We start from the raw sequence: 18,654 nt of genomic DNA, 5'->3' as shown, positions 1-18,654 counted from the left end.
ACTCGAATTTGAGTAAGAAATGGTTCTACTAGTAACTAATCTGCTCGTGAATTAACATAAACGGGGAGAAATCCAAGTAGCTTGATTTCTTTACCAAGTTTATGAAAGGGCTTGATACATTTAAAAATGTTTTCAAATTTCACAACGTCAAATAGCTAGGCAGATCATATTTCAGTGTTGTTATCGTGTATAGATACAATATTGTCACTTTCTATTTGAATAACAATTTGATATGGTAATCCATCAACGTAGGCCGCGTCAACTCGGAACAAAGCCCGAACAAAATCCTAAATAAACTGAACTTAGAACTTACTTGCTAAAATAACTAAAACAACAAAATAACATATAATTTTCCTCTTATCTACATTCGCATCTACCTGTGAACTTAATAGAATATTTGATCCTTAAAGAAAAGAATACTATACCTTTTCATCGCAAAAATTGATTTTTGAAATGATAGGCTGTGTGTGCCTATTCCTAAAATCAACATGCTTGTCCTGAAAAGAAACGCATTCAGTTATTTTGTTATTTTTTCATTAGATTTTAGAATTAATCTGTATTTACATTTTTAATTTGAAAGTTTTGTTAATGATGAAGCTTTTTTTGGTTATGATTGTAAGGAATAGATAAAGGGATATTATTGTCTCCTATTATAAAATTATACTTTTCTTCTTTTGTTATTTTATACATAACCTGTATTATTCTGATAAGAATATTGTCTGTACATACGCGACATGCTGACTTTCCACTTTAGTGTGGCCGGGATTAAGCCATCTGATCTTGACGTCCTTATTTTATCTTTATTTCTTGTAAGTATTCTTATCTACATCAAAAGAGCAGTCCGTGTCTTGAGTTATTTAACCTTTTTTGCAAACATTGAACGTAAACTGTGCGGTATTGGCTATTGTACAGTGTCCAATAAATATCTACCTATTTATATAGCACCATACTGAACGAATCTCGTATCATTAATAACGCTAACTTTTTTTATTGTTTTGCATTTTTTGTATATATATATATATATTATATAGATTGTATAGGGATGCAAAGAAAGTTACATAAACATTAATATAGTTTATTAAATTAAAACAATGAAAGAAAAAATGAGCAAATATGTGTAATATAATGTTATGCAGTTTTTTTTACTTTTATAGTTTATGCAAAAAATCACAAATTTGATAATACAATTGTGTTTTGCATTTTTAATATAACACCAGACATTTGCATATATATTGTACCGCAAATAACAATGTGGCTTGAAGAAAAATATAACGAAGTGACCGCATAAAGAATAAAAAAAAAACATGTAATATATTGTTCTCATTATAAAGATGTGAAACAAACCTTAAAATTAAAATTACATACACGTGTTAACGTAAAAATTATGTGTAAAGTTAAACTATTGTTTTAGAATTGGCCATTGCTGGTGGCAGCAGCTTTACACAGTATATATTTTGCAGCGTTATATACATCTTAGCAGGAAAAAACACCAGCAATTGATTTTACACATAGGACAAAAAAAGTGTAGACGAAACGACGTCCTCCTTCTGTATTACAGAGATTATGACGAATTTGTATATGTAACAAAGAGTGTATATAAACAGTGCACTGAATATCCAGTATAATAACCAAATCGTTCATCATGAAAAAAACATCAATGCGCTTAGAAAAAATCGGTACCCGTTTTAATATATTATGTTGAATTCATATGACTGTATTTACATATTTATATATGGCTTCATTTTCACAAATATCAGCAATTTCATAAACATGTATAGCACAAATAAATTCGCTGGTGTATTTATGACTGCAGTTCTACTGACGTTATACACATTTTATCTTATCTAATTGCAATAATTCTCTTCCACAACTTGCGTGCATCGTTTACAGTCAACTCGACAACACCAAACGAATTTACAGTCACAATCTTCTTTGATTTCTTTAATGATGGTATAATACCCTCTTCCACAGCACATTAGGGTACATCCATCAAGTCCGAAACTTGTTTTATTACACTTTCGTCCTTGTGTGCCTAATGACCCATAATTAGGGTTCTGGTTACAAAAGTCTGGAGATTCGTGAAGATAAACTAAGTCTTTTTTCGTAGGTTTTTTCATATCTCTATTAATTCGTTTTAGTTTTCTTTTATTTTTAATAAAACGGACTAAGCTTGCACCGTCAAATTTGTCTTTCAGTGCTTTTCCAATAGCTTGAAAGTTTTTCAATTTTTTCCAACAAATTTTTACACTACATGATCCGGACACTCCATGGCATTTACATAGTAGATCCATCTGTGATTTAGTGGCCTGTAAAAATAAAGATACATGTTACATTATTTTTTTAAGAACGTACGAAGAAAAAACGTAATAAAAAACAAATAAGTTTCATTCGTTAAATATATGAGAAGTCATGCTCAACCGCAAGTTTTCACCGAAACAAAAGGAATATGTCATATTTTCCATTTCCTTTGGCAGCACCAAGAAATTTTGCCTTTTTAGGATAAATTTTCCGCTCTTGTTTGTTAATAGCAGAAGTAGGCCCATTACTGGTAACAGTACTTTTGTACTGAAATCAGCAAATTGGGTTCGTGTTGCTCAGTCAGTTTTCTATGTTGTGTTTTTTGTGTACTGTTGTTTGTTTGTTAGTCTTTTTCTTTTTAGCCATGGCGTTGTCAGTTTATTTTCGACTTTCGAGTTTGAATGTTCCTTTGGTATCTTTCGCCTCTCTTTTACTATAGATATAAAAGAAGAGAGTTCCAATGTCCCCAGCGTTGCACATATTTTATCTTTCCAAGTTACAAAGGACAATAACTGAAAAAAGCACTTTTTTTTTGGTTCTTTGAATCTTTTTTTTTAATATCTTAGAGAAATGAAGGCTTCAGAGCAAGTGCAATGTCATTTCCATATAATTAATATAATCAAGGGGCATAACTCTTTTAGAAATTATTGATCATCACTGATTTTCGAACTTGTCAAAGACATTGCTAATATAAACCTATCATTTAAGTTTCATAAAATTCTGGCAAGAAATTTACACATGAGAGCGCTAACAACGCAATTTTCCATACATTTAATGTTTCCAAGGGACATAACTCTTAAAAAAATTTTGATCGGCACTGATTTTTGAACTCGTCAAAGACATTGCTGATATAAACTCATGATGTAAGTTTCATAAAAATCTGGCAAGAATTGAACACATGAGACCGCTAATGATGTAATTTTCCATATAATTAATGTTTCCAAGGGCCATAACTCTTTCAAAAATAAATGATCAGCACTGATTTTCGAACTCGTCCAAGACATTGCTAATATAAACCTATGATATAAGTTTCATAAAAATCTGGCAAGAATTGTACAAATGAGAGCGCTAACGATGCAATTTTCCGTATAATTAATGTTTCCAAGTGGCAGAACTCTTTTAAAAATAAATGATCGGCGCTGACTTTCGAATTTGTCCAAGACATTGCTGATATAAACCTATGATATAAGTTTTATAAAAATTGGCAAAAATTGTACACGTGAGAGCGCTAACATGACCGGACGGACGAACGGACGCCTGGTACTTCTATGTCCCCCACAACGCGTTGCTCAGGGGACAATAAGAGGCACAAAAAAAAAAAACGTTTTGCCTTATTTGTATAGTATTATGTCCTGAACAAACATCAAAAACAAAATGATTACGTAACAGTTCATTTGTAGTTATGCCAATTTATTTGCAAGACAAAAACAACACCAACTCTTGGGAATTCAAAAATAAACGTTTAAACGGCAATGTTATATATTTGCAAGATATAAAATTGGCGGAAAGTGTAAAATTGATATGTACTTGCAACGAATTTCGCTTTTTTCCTTTACCGAAAGCTCCTACAAAACAAAACTTATAATTTCCGACATTTTGCATGTGTTGTCTGTTTCATTTTTACTAGTCGGCAATTTTCGTCATGTGATCTGTCATATTTTTACCTTTCGACCAGCTTCATTGTTCCACAAATTCATTAGTCCATCTTCTGATGTTCTGTGTTCATTGGTGTCTACAAATTCTTTAGAAAATTTACCACCATATCTTGTGTTTTCTGAACAACCTCCCCATTCAAACTGTCCATCTGTGTCTTTTTGTCGCACTTTTGTATCACATCCACATCTTTCTAAATCTCCTCTTGCACATGCCCTAGTTACAGCATACATGATACCAGCTGACTGGATTGCATATATATATGCCGTTTCTCTTGTCTCTGCAGAAATAGGATTAAAATATGTAGAGCCGTAATGAAATTATTGATAATATCTTTTTATTTATCTCAATGCAGCAGTTATGCTTTGATGTCATGATATGCTTTTATAGAATAATTGTGTTATTTTCCATGCTTATCTTAAATGCCTTAATGTGAGAACAAGAAGATGAATTTAGGTGGTCATGTTCTACCTTTAAGGTGGTTTGGGAGTATAAACTAAAAGTTATAGAATGTTGTCATACTTTTCCAAAATGTAGTGTACTAGTATATTGTGATATGTTCAAAAGTATAATAAAAATGATAGGTTACCGAGTTGTTTTCATGTTACAGGTTGTGAAACAATGACACATTTTGTATTGATTATATAGAGAAAAATCATCCCAATGAGAATAGAAAATAAACTATATGATAGAATTTTGAAATAAAAGTATGAGAAGCTATGCTTTCAGAATATCAAAAGAAAAACGGGCCACCTGCTACAAAATGAAAAAAGAAAAATTTCCTGATGATTCCTTTATGAATTATATATTTTCTGAACAACCTCCTCTTAATACACAAAGTTTAAAAAAAAAAATGAAATCAATCAAAAATATAGGAAGTCGGACAAACAATAACTAAGTATGCATAGTTTGAATGTCAAACATTTACTTACTTAATTGTAAAACTTTCCCGAAAACATCAGTTGTATTAAACGTGGAACAGTTCCATCTTCTATTTGAGAACTGGTTTTGACATTCGGCAATGCCTCTTTTTGCGCCTTCACCAATGACTTTATGTAACTGTGCTTCTTTACTACATAGTTCTTTCTGTCTGGGTGCTAAGAACTTAAAGTTTGAACAATCAACATCTTCTGCATTCTGTGGTTCACTCGGTAAATCTGTTTGCGAAGAGCTGATCAGTCCTAGGTACCTGCAATAAAAACAAGGTTTGTAATATGAATAAAAAGAGATGTAGAGTAGAAATGATACAGCACCAACGACACAATGAACAAATTAATAATATCATGTTTTATGTATATGACAATAAAGAATCATTATACAACACGGCGTTTTTAAATATGTTTTTTCATACTTTAGAAAAAGCATTTAAATCTCATCTTCGCAATCGCCTTATTTCATTCACGGATCACAAGATACAACTTTTCAGTGATATACGATGATACCAAGAATGCATACGTAGAGGTTAATCTGTATGCATACGTAGAGGATAATCTGAATGCATGCGTATAGAGGATAATCTAAATGCATATACGTAGAGGATAATCTGAATGCATAAGAAAATAATACCAGAATGCATTAAGCAGGGGATAAAACATAAAATTGAGAATGGAAACGGGGAATGCGTCAAAGAGACAACAACCCGACCAAAGAGCAGAAAACAGCCCAAGGCCACCAAAGGTCTTCAACACAGCGAGAAAATCCCGTACCCCGAGGCGGGCTTCAGCTGGCCCCTAAACAATAATGTTTACTAGTTCAGCCAGAATGCACAAGAACACTGATACGCAGAATGCATATATTTTGTAGTTGCTGGACAATGGTACTCCGCTACTGGTGTAAATAATACATAATGCAGGAGACAAAATATTTTCTGACGGTATTTAGATCGATTTTTTAATAATTTATGTCTAGTCAGGCTTTATCTTTATCTAAATTCAATAGGGAAAGGTAAAAAAATAAAGTTTATTTCAAAATACGAAAACAACCCACTTCCTATAACTATTTCATACTATTTTTATAACATTTTAGATAAGTAATATTCAGAAAATGTTTTTAGTCGAAATAAAAACACGCACTAGAAGAACTTACGTTAAACCAAATAATAAATCAATATTGACTTTTGGCTACGATCATTGTTGTTTTTCGAGCCTGACCACCTACCAACCTTAGAAGTACTTATGAGGCTTTCAACCCACTTAAGATATTTTCCGAATGTCATTCCCAACTAATCCAGTTCTCAATTCAATAGTAAACCTATTTAAGACCTTTTCATACCTTATGAAAATAATGTCAAAATTTTAAAGGTATCTATACTCACATTAATATTTATTGTGAAAGTATACAAACATTTGTCTGATAACGTAAAGATACATTTAAAGTCACTTTACTGGTTTATTCAAAGTTTTAATTTTGATAGTATAAATTCAAACAACAAAAAGAAATTTGCTGTTTTTACTACTAATTGAATAAATATTTTACAATAAAGTGAACTTTTAATATGAAAGGAGGGTTTATTGCACCAAATCTCATATTTAAAGAAAATCAAATAAACAATGTATGTATGATTGCAAGGTTCGCGTATGAATTGAAGTTTTCAATATTCAGGCGCGGATTCAGATGGGGAGCACCCGATGCGCGATACACTAAAACAGAAAAATATGTAATATATGTAAAATTCCAACTATGTGTCAAAATAAGGTCCTTTTATATTTTTTAATTTTCAGGAGCGCAACTCCTCCCCCTAATATCAAATCCCGGATCCGCGACTGATAATAATTGTCATTACTCTTCTTTTTATGTTGTAACTGAATTTTACAAGAATAGAAACAGAGCAGTAAGTCAAGTGCAGAAGGGTGTAAAAGTTCTTATAAATTGTGATTATCCTTTCAACACAGGTTCTTGCTGTATCAATACATAGAACTGTGAACATAAAACACATGTTAAGATATCTACTTTTTTTGTAACAATTCCGTATCCAAAGAAAATATTTAGTTATCTTCTAAAAACACTTCATGCTTTTGAAAGTTTAACACGGTAATGACCTATATCAGTAGCGTGCGGTTTTCTGTGACAACCTTTATTCTATGTATAGTAGAAAGGTCTGCTGAGAAAATAAACCTGGGCTTATCTGTAGACTTTGGGGTTTATCTTTCGGATGGTTAAGTTACATTTACACTATTTAACTGTTTTTGAAAACATAGAAGAAAGGAATCTAAAGTATGTTTCTTTTCTTCTTTCTCTTATATATCTTGTTACTTATGTATAAAAATATCACTTTCAAGGTACGGCATAAGTTTCTTTGTTTATTACTTATAAGAATTTTTCGTCAAATCATACGTTTCTTTGTTTTTGTTTTTATTGTAAAGGTGTCTTTAATAATATATCTTGTTACTTGTGTATAAAATATCACTTTCAAGGTACGGCATACGTTTCTTTGTTTTTTTAATTTTAGGAATTTGTAGTTAAGTATATACAAGTGTCTTTGCTTTTTTGTTTTTATTGTATGAGTTTTCCTATTATTCGTTGTATGCAATTAATTAATTTAATGAATCTATAACCTCAAAAACCAGACAGTTTGGGGGAAAAAGAGAATATAAAATAAGAATAACAACATTGTCAATCAATGAAAACACTTTCACGGCGCTGTATAATTTGAAATTTAAAATTCAAAAAAAAGAATACAAGAATGATCTATCCTGGTACATTGCGTAAGGGTGTACTGGTTTGGGAATCTTTCTATCAAAATCGACATATAATAATGTTTTATTTAATAGCAGCATATATAAATTTCAGAATCTACCAATTTTGTTGTATATATTTACCAAATCCTTGATTGAGGTATCTGTTTGAGTTTATATGTATTCCTGTAGATAGGCAGAAAGTTTAAGCAAGGTTTAAACCATCCTACTAACATTAAAAAGGTAGAAATAAACGCAAGCTTGATAGTACAACTTATTATTCAGTCATAGCCCTAAATGAGGTAAACAATATTGGCAGCACCATCGAGTATTACTGACAACTATGTCATCCTATGGCATCTGTCAACTGTTTTGCCAAGTAGGAAAACTCGAGTGCATACCGACTTTTTGTGATTCGGTTAATACCCACCTCTTGAAGAGGAAAGTCGAATTATGCCAAGCACGTTTTAATATGATGGTACTTTGTACACTTATGTACACTTAACATTTTACACACTTCAGAACAAGAAAATATCTTGTAAAACAACAACCTTACATTAAAACTATCTGACCCAAGACATCTTCAAGTAGAAAGACGAAATTAGGCAGCCATCTTGAAGTGGATTGTATTGTGACGGTGATAGCTTAATAGCACATCAAACGTTTCACTAATTAAGCTAAATTAAATGCTAAGCATATAATAAGCAGTAAAATGAAAATCATGTACATTATTTTCAACTACATATTACATCGGCAGCAATCGTTATAAACCATTTTCTAATCAATGGAAAACGATTATGCTAAGAGACTCTTTATATTTTGATTAATATAAACACAACAAAATATGCTATATTTGTTTTTGATTGATTTGTTTACTATTTAAATATCATTGAACTTTCTACACCTCGGAAGATGCTGATGCTTTATTATCATATTAAAATAATTACAGATTGGCAGCACGTAAAAAACATGTGTACTTGCTCCTCTGTTGTAACGCAATTGCATTATGTATAGAACTGAGTGGTAAGTAAAAATTCATTTTTTTTGTATACCGTTTGGCTCGATACCCATATTCAGTTTGTTTATTGAAATTTAAAAAAGTACAAACTTAATTTCAAATATAAGAATTTAAAAAGTGAAAGAATTAAAGGGAACATTCTTATTTCAATGGATAATTTTCCTAACGTGCACACATTTATTGTATCATTAAAAATCAACTGCTTCCGATTTAATCTCCATTTAAACTTGAAACTAAGAACACTGTTCATTGATATTTGAACCGTTTGAAATTAACACTGAGTTATCCGCAGACGAGATAGTATTTACTTTGAGTGATGGTTCGTATCAGAACTGGATAGTTCAAAACAATTAGCAATAACCCATTCATACAAAAACCATGACGGTTATCAATTATATCTCTATGTAAAACGATTGTTCTAAAGAAAAAAAAATCATTCATTATTTTAAAAGAATCAAAAACTACATCGAAATTCGTTTGAAAATATATCATCAAACACGCAGTTGTAATAATTATTGAACATCTGCTCCTCAATTTAAAGGTCACTTTTCGCTAAGAAAGTGAACCCGTTAAGTGAAGAAGGTCTTCTTTGATCGCCCTTATGCTAGGTTTGCCAATTTTTTTAATTCTGCAATTTGTTTTTTTTTCTGGCACGGAATCTGTGTCAAGAGAAATTTTTTTTTTCTTGTTAACAGATTTACAGTTTCTGACCTATAAAAAAATCGAATAAAACGTATAACAAAGTTTCTAAAAGATCATGTAATTAAAGAAGTAAGATTGATCTTAGCTGTCTGACAAGTATCATGGAAGATATGGAGTCTAAAGACTCTCCATACTTTTATAGAGAGGTCGATGCGGATTCTCTTTTTTATATAATTATTATGTTCTATTAAAAAGGCGATTTCCTTATCACCGGCGTATACAGGGATATATTCTTATTGTTTTCGTACACCTTCCAATCTATTTTTGTGTTCATGTTTTATCTACACATAGAAAGTGTGGAGGAGAAATAATTAAATTTTTAATGTGAAAAAATAGATTGTGTTGTGATTGGGACTTGGAAGGAGCTAGGACTAGGAAGGAAAAGCACCCAGCATGCACTTTACCTGCAGAATGAGAAAATAGTCAACCTCAATCATCAAATGAATGTCTTATCAATTAAGCTGTGTTTGGTGTGGGGTCTAAAGTGCAACACACCTTATTACAATTTTCTAGGTTATAAAAGGAAAGCTTCAGTTTCAAAATCTCGGTTAAACGGATTTCTCTCTATCATACTTTTCTGATATTGAAAATATTAAACAACATATGCTTCGACTAATTCAGAAAATTACCATCAACAATCAAATGTCAAAAATATTGGCAACAATTTTGCTGCTGAAACACATAACATGTGTTCATATAATTTATTTTACAATAATATTAACTATCGTTTTATCATATCAGCCCTCGACAGAAGTTACGTTTACGACCATTTCGGCAATTTCATGTTGGTTGCTAATGTTGTTATTCCTGTTTCTGAGTTCTGAATTGACATGACGTTTATATGGCAGAAAGAGTAAAAATGGGATATCCTCAAATTATCATGCCATTATATTTGACATTTATTTCAATGTATAATTGCCGAATGAAAAGCATTGTACTGGAACATAGTGCCTGTCAAAACTCATCATTTCCGGTTAGATGCTTATGTTTCCGCTGTTTAAGCCGATGTGTTTTGTCAGAAAGAACATATTCAATGAAAGGTTTCCATTACTAAATGATTTAAGCAGATACTTAGATATACACTAAATTCAGAAACTAATCCAAATATGAGTACACTCATATGCACCAATGAGGTCGTATGTACAACCGAGTGCACCAATGAGGTCGTATGTACAATCGAGTGCACCAATGAGGTCGTATGTACAACCGAGTGCACCAATGAGGTCGCACAACCGAGTGCACCAATGAGGTTGTACGTACAATTGAGTGCAGAAATGAGGATGTACATGAAATATCAGCGTTTTCAGAATCTAAAGGGATAGGGATTATTTGATTGTTCTCATCCGAAACGAAAATAAATCCACGTCATTTGTTCAATTTCCTTGTTGGGGTTGTTGTTAGCCAATTATAACGTTATGGTGTACGCTTTTAAAGATATTACCCGGAATGCAAATTAGATTTTGAAACGGTAATTGTAAATCTGAACTAGCTTAAAAGTTGACCCTGTTGGTAACAAATTCAGTTTCAGGTTTAAGAAGAGCCAATAGAATTAGAATATAATAAATAAAATCTAAGAATACCATCTTTATCGTATAATTTCCATTGACTTTGAATAAAGTTAAACTTTATCAGTTTTTATCATATCTTTTAACGCCTTGTGAGAGATTTGTCATATTTTTTATCAGATTATATTTTAAAACAGTTCGGTCTGCACACGCAGAGATTTCGCCATGCAGTTATGGAGCATGAACGAAGAAAGTCTTTAGAAGAGTGTCCCATGTTTTGTTTTGTATACTGTTGTTTTGTTTTGTCGCGGCGTTGCCAGTTAGTCTTCGACTAGTTTGAACATCACCTTGGTATCTTCCGCCTATCTTTTGCCAACTGTGCTTGCGATCCTAGTGTCATTCCCCACCGACAAACTTACCATATTCTACATATTTTACCTTCAGCCTTCAAAATAACTACGAATGCGAGTGCGGCTTTGTAATTTTCAAATTTCATTAGTTTTCTCGGGACAAACAGTGTTTTAAAATTCAATAAAAACAATCCTATTGCATACAAGAACAAGAATTTTTTTTAAACGATGTTCTTCATTCTGCTAAATTATTTTCATCACCCCCCCCCCCCCCCCCCTCAAAAAAAGAAAGAAAATAAATAAATCAAAGATGGTGACTAGTCGGTGCAATGTATATAATTCGATAAATACAAAATCCAATTACAGCAATCTACTATAAAAAAATGTATTTCAGGAAGAAATGCACTTTTGCAAATTTGTACTATATTTCAACATTAATCGAGTCAAAAGGTGCAGTTCCGGTCTCTTCAGAGGTGTTCTTTTATAGATTAAACGAGGCAACTAAATTTTACCTTGAAGTTTTATTAAATTTATTTCATTTCCTATATTTCTAATTGATCATTTTCTTTAACAGAGTTACTAAAACCCTGCAGTCATGGTTTTGATTTATGAAGGGAAATTTGATATGACCTTTGAAATTATTTAATAATTTAACACGAGAGGTGCTATCTACCTTTCAGTTCCTATCTCTCACCTTTATGGCCAGGTGCAAAACTTTAAAATTAGTTCACTTTTAATATGTATCATTTTAACCCCCTGGACAAATGGTCGTGTTTTTGTTGTAACTTTAGGGTACATTCGTATAAAATTTAATTATACTATACTGTAATTATCTTCGTGGAGTTAAAATGAACGCATGGCGTTTCAAATTTCATAACTTTAAGATAATTTATCAATTTACAATGTAAAACATCTAATTTTCTTTAACACATAGATTTTTGTTTGAAAAAAGATAGTACTTTGTATAATGATAATTTGACAGTAATCTTCTGTTAATTTACACGTTCTTTATGTGAAATTTCTGGCAACTTTAACTAGAAAACTTTACTTTATAGCTTTTCTGTATCAGTACCGGTTTATTAAATCATATAATTTTGAAGTGTGTCGGTTTCGTTTCAACCTCCCACATGAATAAAAACGTCCCTGTACAAAAAGAAAATAATTTAAATGTAACGTTATGCCATTTGTTTCATGAGTTAGAATTATGTGCTGTAATGTAATTAGATAGATTTCGTTGGGTAGGGAGTGCATATCAAACTAGAGCAAATGCATATCAAATTAGGGAAATGCATATGTTAAACGCCTCGTCTTTGAAGTACCTTTCTAATTAAAAGAATGTTGAGGAAAATAAGCCGGAAATGGATTGGTGTTTAATACCCAGTGGCAAATATTACATGCATATATGAACGAGGTAATGCTTATATGATATGATTATGAACCTGCTTTGTACGAGACGGCTAGCCGATCGGGATTTTATATATGATAATGCGCATTAGGTAACCTTGTCCGGATAGAGTGACATGTCTACGCAGACTTCTGACTTCGAGTCGCAGACTTTACTCTAACTCTTAAATACCGTGTTCTCAGTAAGCGGGGAAGCACCAAAAATCGATTCGCAAGTCTTTATTTTGACCCGGTTGGAAATATACAATTAAACGAGAAAATTTGAAAAGTCTTCGTACCCATGAGAAAATGTGTACAGTATCTTATTTAGTGTTTCTAAGACTTACTAGTAGTATGTATGCCACAGTCAGTACTATCAAAAAGAAATCCCTTTTTAATAGATATAAGAAGATGTGGTATGAGTGCCAATGAGACAACTATCCATCCAAGTCAAAATTTATAAAAGTGAACCATTATAGGTCAAAGTACGGTCTTCAACACGGAGCCTTGGCTCATACCGAACAGCAAGCTATAAAGGGCCCCAAAATTACTAGTGTATAACCATTCAAACGGGAAAACCAACGGTCTAATCTATATAAAAAACGAGAAACGAGAAATACTTATGAACCACATCAACAAACGACAACTACTGAACATCAGATTCCTGACTTAGGACAGGTGCAAACAATTGCAGCGGGTTTAAACGTTTTAATGGTACCAAACATTCACCCTTATCTGAAACAATAGTGTTACATCACAACATAGAAAAACACACTATAAAATATCAATTGCAATGGCTTAACTCAATCAAAAGACATATTAACACCGGTGAACATAAAGCACGGATAAAAATTTGACGACCAATTTATATAGAGTGTCATAGGCTGAGAATGATATAAAGAGGGGTAGGTTGGTCTATGAAGCAGCATAACTTTAACGGTCATATATAGGCTCCCACTTCAACTCTGGTTGAGTGTTGTCTCATTGGCAATCCTACCACATCTTCTCAGTTTTATATCATATGATCCCAATTAAGAATTTGAAATCTGTTTCAATTTGACGATATATAGATAATTACTTTGAATGCTTTGGTCTTTTCGATTGTTCCTTGTGTTGCGATAGCGCTTTTATACATTTGCCATCAAAATGCACTTTATGTTTTATGTTAAAAAAAAGTAGGCGATATTCCCACCACAACAATAATCAGCATGTATCTGCATTATGCAAAATAACTTAAAAGTGAACCGTAAAACACCGACAGAAATTAACGTTTTAAATTTTCGCGTGTGTTTTAAATGCATGAACAGAAAATGAAAAATAATATTTTAACGATCCTATTTCTAATGATAGACAGGACCGAAAATTAAAACAATATTCCAGGTATTGTTTAGTTTATTTTCATCAAGATGTTCAAAATATAAATGTCTGTAATTGTCTGATTTCAGGATGATTGATAATTTACAAACAACCAGATTGTACGCAGCTGGCTTTGTTATCAAAATCTGTACAACTGTTTTAAAGAATTGATTGATTATTACAAGAATGGTCCATCCATCTTCTTGTTGCCACTTGAGAAATTTGCTGTAATAATGATTATATGTTCGTTTCATGTATTTTGGAGGTCTTCTGTCATTAAGTGTGTCTTGTGTATATATTATGCATTTGAAACCCCTTTGTGAAATACTCCTGAAGAATGCTTGAATACGTTGTTTTCTTTTTAATTTTGGGAGGATTGGGATTGGTATTTTTTTCTTTTTTTTTCTTTTTTACAAAATCAATTTTATAAATGAGCAACAAAGTGTCAGTTTCAGTTAAGAATTAAAGTTTAATTAATCACTTAATGGATTATGTTACAAGACGGAAAGGATTACCTAATCCTATTTTAACATGTTGGTGACATTTTAATGGATATTTATACAACGTGGGAAAATATTATCGATAGTCTTAAATTGAACAAGATGGCATTTACAGTATATTGTAAAAATAATGTTATCTGATAGCATAATTGGAATTTAATGGTAATCATGAAACTGTAAATATGATAAGTTCTCTTGACATAACCACATAGTCAAGAACAGTCTTGCAAAAACAGCACTGAAATAACGCTAGCATCGTTTTAATTTGATTTCACAACGGGTATATCTCGACTCATTCAAATAAATTTATACAAAACTGTCGCCTTTGGTCTATACATCTGCCAAACTACCCTGAAGAACTTATCATCCCTTTTATATTACATAACTCATAATCCAATAATTCTGTTATATCGCACATTCCAAATAAACTATTGTAATATACCCGGTTTGGTGTAAAATGATATCGGCTTCTGTGTGATAAATCTATTTGTTCAATTTATCTATATTTTAGTGATATATGTAGGGAAATCAACAGTATACTCTAAAATTTATCACAGGAAAGTTGACGTGTTTGTCGACAGAAACCTGAGGCAGATTTGTAGCGTTAACCACGTTCGTTAGCATTTTTTTAAGCTGAAAAGTGGAAGGCAGTCTTAAAATCGGTTATAACTTCCCTGCAAAGCACGCGACAATTCAAAGTCCGTTCTATTCATGGTTGGGTAATGTGTAGGGAACCTTGTTCAATCAAAATTGCACTTCGCTCGCCGTTTACGATAAAGTGTCCAGGAAATGTCATTTTCAAATTAATCATTAAAAATTCACACCTGTTCACATATCTTAATTGTATATAACATGCAGTCATTTTTGAATTGAAAACTTCGGACAATCATATTAACTAGAAAAAAAGTATTAACAAAAAAACCGAATTCCAATAATTAAAAAAAAAGGGGGAAGCTCATAAAACCAGTCAAAATCAAACGCTTGGAAAACAATTGTCATATTCCTGACATTTTCTTAATATTATTTGAACAGTTCCTAAAAACAGGCATATCGTTTGAATTGCTTTACACCATATGTCGGGGCGTCTTATAGCTTGCTAAGTTGTATGGGTTTTGTTCATTCTTGGAGGTCATACGGTGACCTTTAAATAAATAGTTGCCAACTTATAGTCAATAGGTTACTGGTGGAGAGTTGTCTCATTGGCAATCATACCACTACTTCTAATTTTTAAATAAGTCTCATTTCATACTTTTATCGTTTGATACACGGCCCCTAAAGTTGATAGCTACTGTTATCGTGGGGGGAATGTGTGGTCTCAAATGTATATGTGGTCTCAAATGTATATGTACCGTTAAAACAATTTATACGGAAATGACAATAGCATGATCCAATGTTGTATTTCTCAGACCTTTTCTGATATTTTACATAATACGTCCAAATTCCGCCTGGCCGTGACTTCACCACAGCTTGGGTTTTACTGTCGATGCAAAAGTCCAGGAACGTCACTATTACTATACCCCAGTGAACCCAGAAATAAATGACCAGGAACAAGGAATAGGTTTTACCTTTTGTATTGAACAGTTTCCAATTCATATTTTGAAAAATCTTTGGTCGCTTTTAATACGCTAACGAATTATGAAACCCGTGAAGGAAGAGTTAAACTTAGGTTTATGAATTACACGAAGGACATACCATTGTAATTATGGAGTCTTAAATAATTATGAATAGTTATCATACGATACATTTATCACTTTACATGCTTTTTTTTTTTATTTTCCGTTGGTAATAATTTGATAAAACATTATATTATTTGCATCTGGAATCTTTCAATAGATTATGAAAATATTATTTTGGTAATTGGTAATTAAAGCGTATTTGGTTTCGTTGTTTTCATGCAGAAACAAGCGAAACGTCTAGATGAAAGAGAAAATATGCATGTTTCTTCATCTGTTCAAAGATTTCAAATGTTAATCTTTATTTTAAATAACGTGCAGACAGCCAGAATTTATAGTGCATTTGCCAGAAATGTAATCTAAAAAGCCAATGAGTTCGCAAGCATTTATTAAATAACGATAAAATTTCAAAATTAATAAGTCACGACGAAAATTCGACATTTACCAACAAGTGCCCTTTATTTCGTAAATAACTGATTATATTTTGGAACACAATTCTCGTACAATGTTTCATCTTATTTTGAGTCGTTACTTATTTCATTTTCCCCTGTATTTTGCAAGTGTTTTCGATTGATGCTATAAAAATTGCATTTAAAACTTTAATATTTCAGTATAAAATTTTTCTCACATTCGAAAATTATCTTTTTTGTGTTTGTTAAATTGCTCTAATGGCGTTATTATGAATGTTACATAGTCCAGTTTATTCATGATAATTGAAAATTCGTTTAGGCGTTATGATAATACAGTTATCATATCATATTTACTATCCTAGGTCTTGATGTTTTCAATAACTTAATAATGTAAGTTTCAAAATATTTTAATAAAATGAATTCACACCTTTCTTTTAATACAATTTCAATGATTAAAATTTACTTAGACGTATTTCATTAACATTGAAGTTTGAAAAAGGGGTACTTGAAATATTGCTTTATAAATTTCAAGATGGTTTATATCAGTGTAGAGTACCAATAGCACCTCAATTAGGAACCCATATCACCGATTCAATTAAAATTAAAAATTAGAAGCCTTCAACATACAGAATATTTATTGGGTATGACAAAAATAATTAAAAACAAGGACAAAAGTATAATAGAATTTTGGATGACATAAGTCTGTACCGAAAAATCTTGTTATAGCAGCAAAAAAAAAAACCTTTTGGAAAAATTTATGTGAAAGAATAGAGGAGACACTGTATAAGATTTTTTTTATATTTTCTACAAATAGTCTACGTGTAGTTTAGAAATGTATCAAAATCCATGATAAAACGTCAATAATCCAAACTGCATAAAAATTCAAAATGTTTCTCTCAATGTACTACAAGATAAACATTCTCTCCAACAAATAAAATCTTCGATACGCGTTCAGAAGTATATTTTCAAGAGAGAAAATTCTTTACTTTTTAATATTTTTTATGAAGACGATCGTTTTGTTAAAATACATACCGGTCTTTTGTGATTAAAAATAGATTGATACATATATAGCATTTAAATATATAGTAATGCAAAAAAGTCAACTTACCACCAAGACGGTTGGACTGTTTTTATTAGAAAAATAAAGAAAAAAAGAATTCTCTGGAAGTCTTGTAGTTTTGGCCTCATTTTTCCATTCACACGAGCACATTAAGTTATTGTTTTCATAAATATTCACATTTTTGTTCTTTAAGTCATTTAATCAAGACATGTTTCCAGTATATCACATACGCTTATTTAAATAAAATCTAAAAATCCTTTTCACTAATAGGCTGCAATCCTCAATTTGGAAAACGGTATATTTCAAAAATGTGTCTATGCAGTATATTACTTATGTATATATCACTAATGTCCTATCTATATATTTCTTTGAATAAATAGTCAAATACTATATTTTTTCAGTTATTCAAGTCCTTAAGACAAATAATGCTGAACAACGACAAAGGTTCTAACTAATCCACTTTGATCGTCTTGAAACGGACACTTTTGATTGGTTATAACAATCCCATAAATCCAACGTGTAAAATGTACATAAAACTTTCGCCTGTGATATAACAAACTTTAACTTTGATGTTAAATAAAGGTTTAAATTATCGGAAGTTTTGAAGGATCACTAATTGATATTGGTACTACCAGTACATATATTACTCACTGGCTGTCAAAGAGTGAGTAGTAAACTACTCTAAAATTAAAGTAATATTTAAGCCATACGACTGGCGCATGTCCGTTTCAAATGAAATAGCTGGAACGCCAATGTTTTTATTAGAATTAGGGAAAGTCTGATAACGCACTCTAGCGAAAGCCTTAACCGTATTAAAAAGACAATCTGATTTAACAAGATTAAAACTCGGCGTTAGAGTCGTGTATGTTTATTTTAAATTTTCTACCCTTTATACCCCGCTAAGATAAGTAATTACGCTTTGACAAGATAAACTATTTCAACCTGGTTGATGAGTGATTGTAGCGTCGGTACCCTTAGTAATTTGTAAACCCAATCATGTAGTTTAGTGGTATCAGATAAGTTAATTATCTTTATTTCGACAATTAACCACAACTGATAAATAACAAACATT

At 31.6% G+C, this 18,654-nt stretch overlaps 1 protein-coding gene across 1 annotated transcript; it reads right to left on the bottom strand.

The window, feature by feature from the left end:
- Window positions 1-1,061: 1,061 nt before the first annotated feature.
- LOC127735244 (protein Wnt-4-like) lies at window positions 1,062-18,263 on the bottom strand. Its single transcript, XM_052245361.1, has 4 exons — window positions 17,631-18,263; window positions 4,884-5,140; window positions 3,963-4,231; window positions 1,062-2,306 (listed from the first exon to the last, which is right to left on the bottom strand). The coding sequence occupies exons 1-4, from the start codon at window positions 17,708-17,710 to the stop codon at window positions 1,845-1,847; spliced, it is 1,068 nt and encodes a 355-aa protein (XP_052101321.1). The 5' UTR covers window positions 17,711-18,263; the 3' UTR covers window positions 1,062-1,844.
- Window positions 18,264-18,654: the final 391 nt, after the last annotated feature.

This window comes from Mytilus californianus, unplaced genomic scaffold (assembly GCF_021869535.1).
Source record: "Mytilus californianus isolate M0D057914Y unplaced genomic scaffold, xbMytCali1.0.p SCAF_3, whole genome shotgun sequence".
Taxonomy (NCBI): Eukaryota; Metazoa; Mollusca; class Bivalvia; order Mytilida; family Mytilidae; genus Mytilus; species Mytilus californianus.
Note: the sequence above shows the minus strand (reverse complement) of the source record. Positions and strands in the feature narration are given on the sequence as shown.

Coding starts and splice junctions, on each gene's coding strand:
- LOC127735244 (XM_052245361.1), bottom strand. CDS start 17,710: ATGAGGCCAAAACTACAAGACTTCCAGAGAATTCTTTTTTTCTTTATT. Junction 5,141..17,630: donor ACAGTCCAACCGTCTTGGTG/GTAAGTTGACTT, acceptor TTTTTATTGCAG/GTACCTAGGACTGATCAGCT. Junction 4,232..4,883: donor CGGGAAAGTTTTACAATTAA/GTAAGTAAATGT, acceptor CTATTTCTGCAG/AGACAAGAGAAACGGCATAT.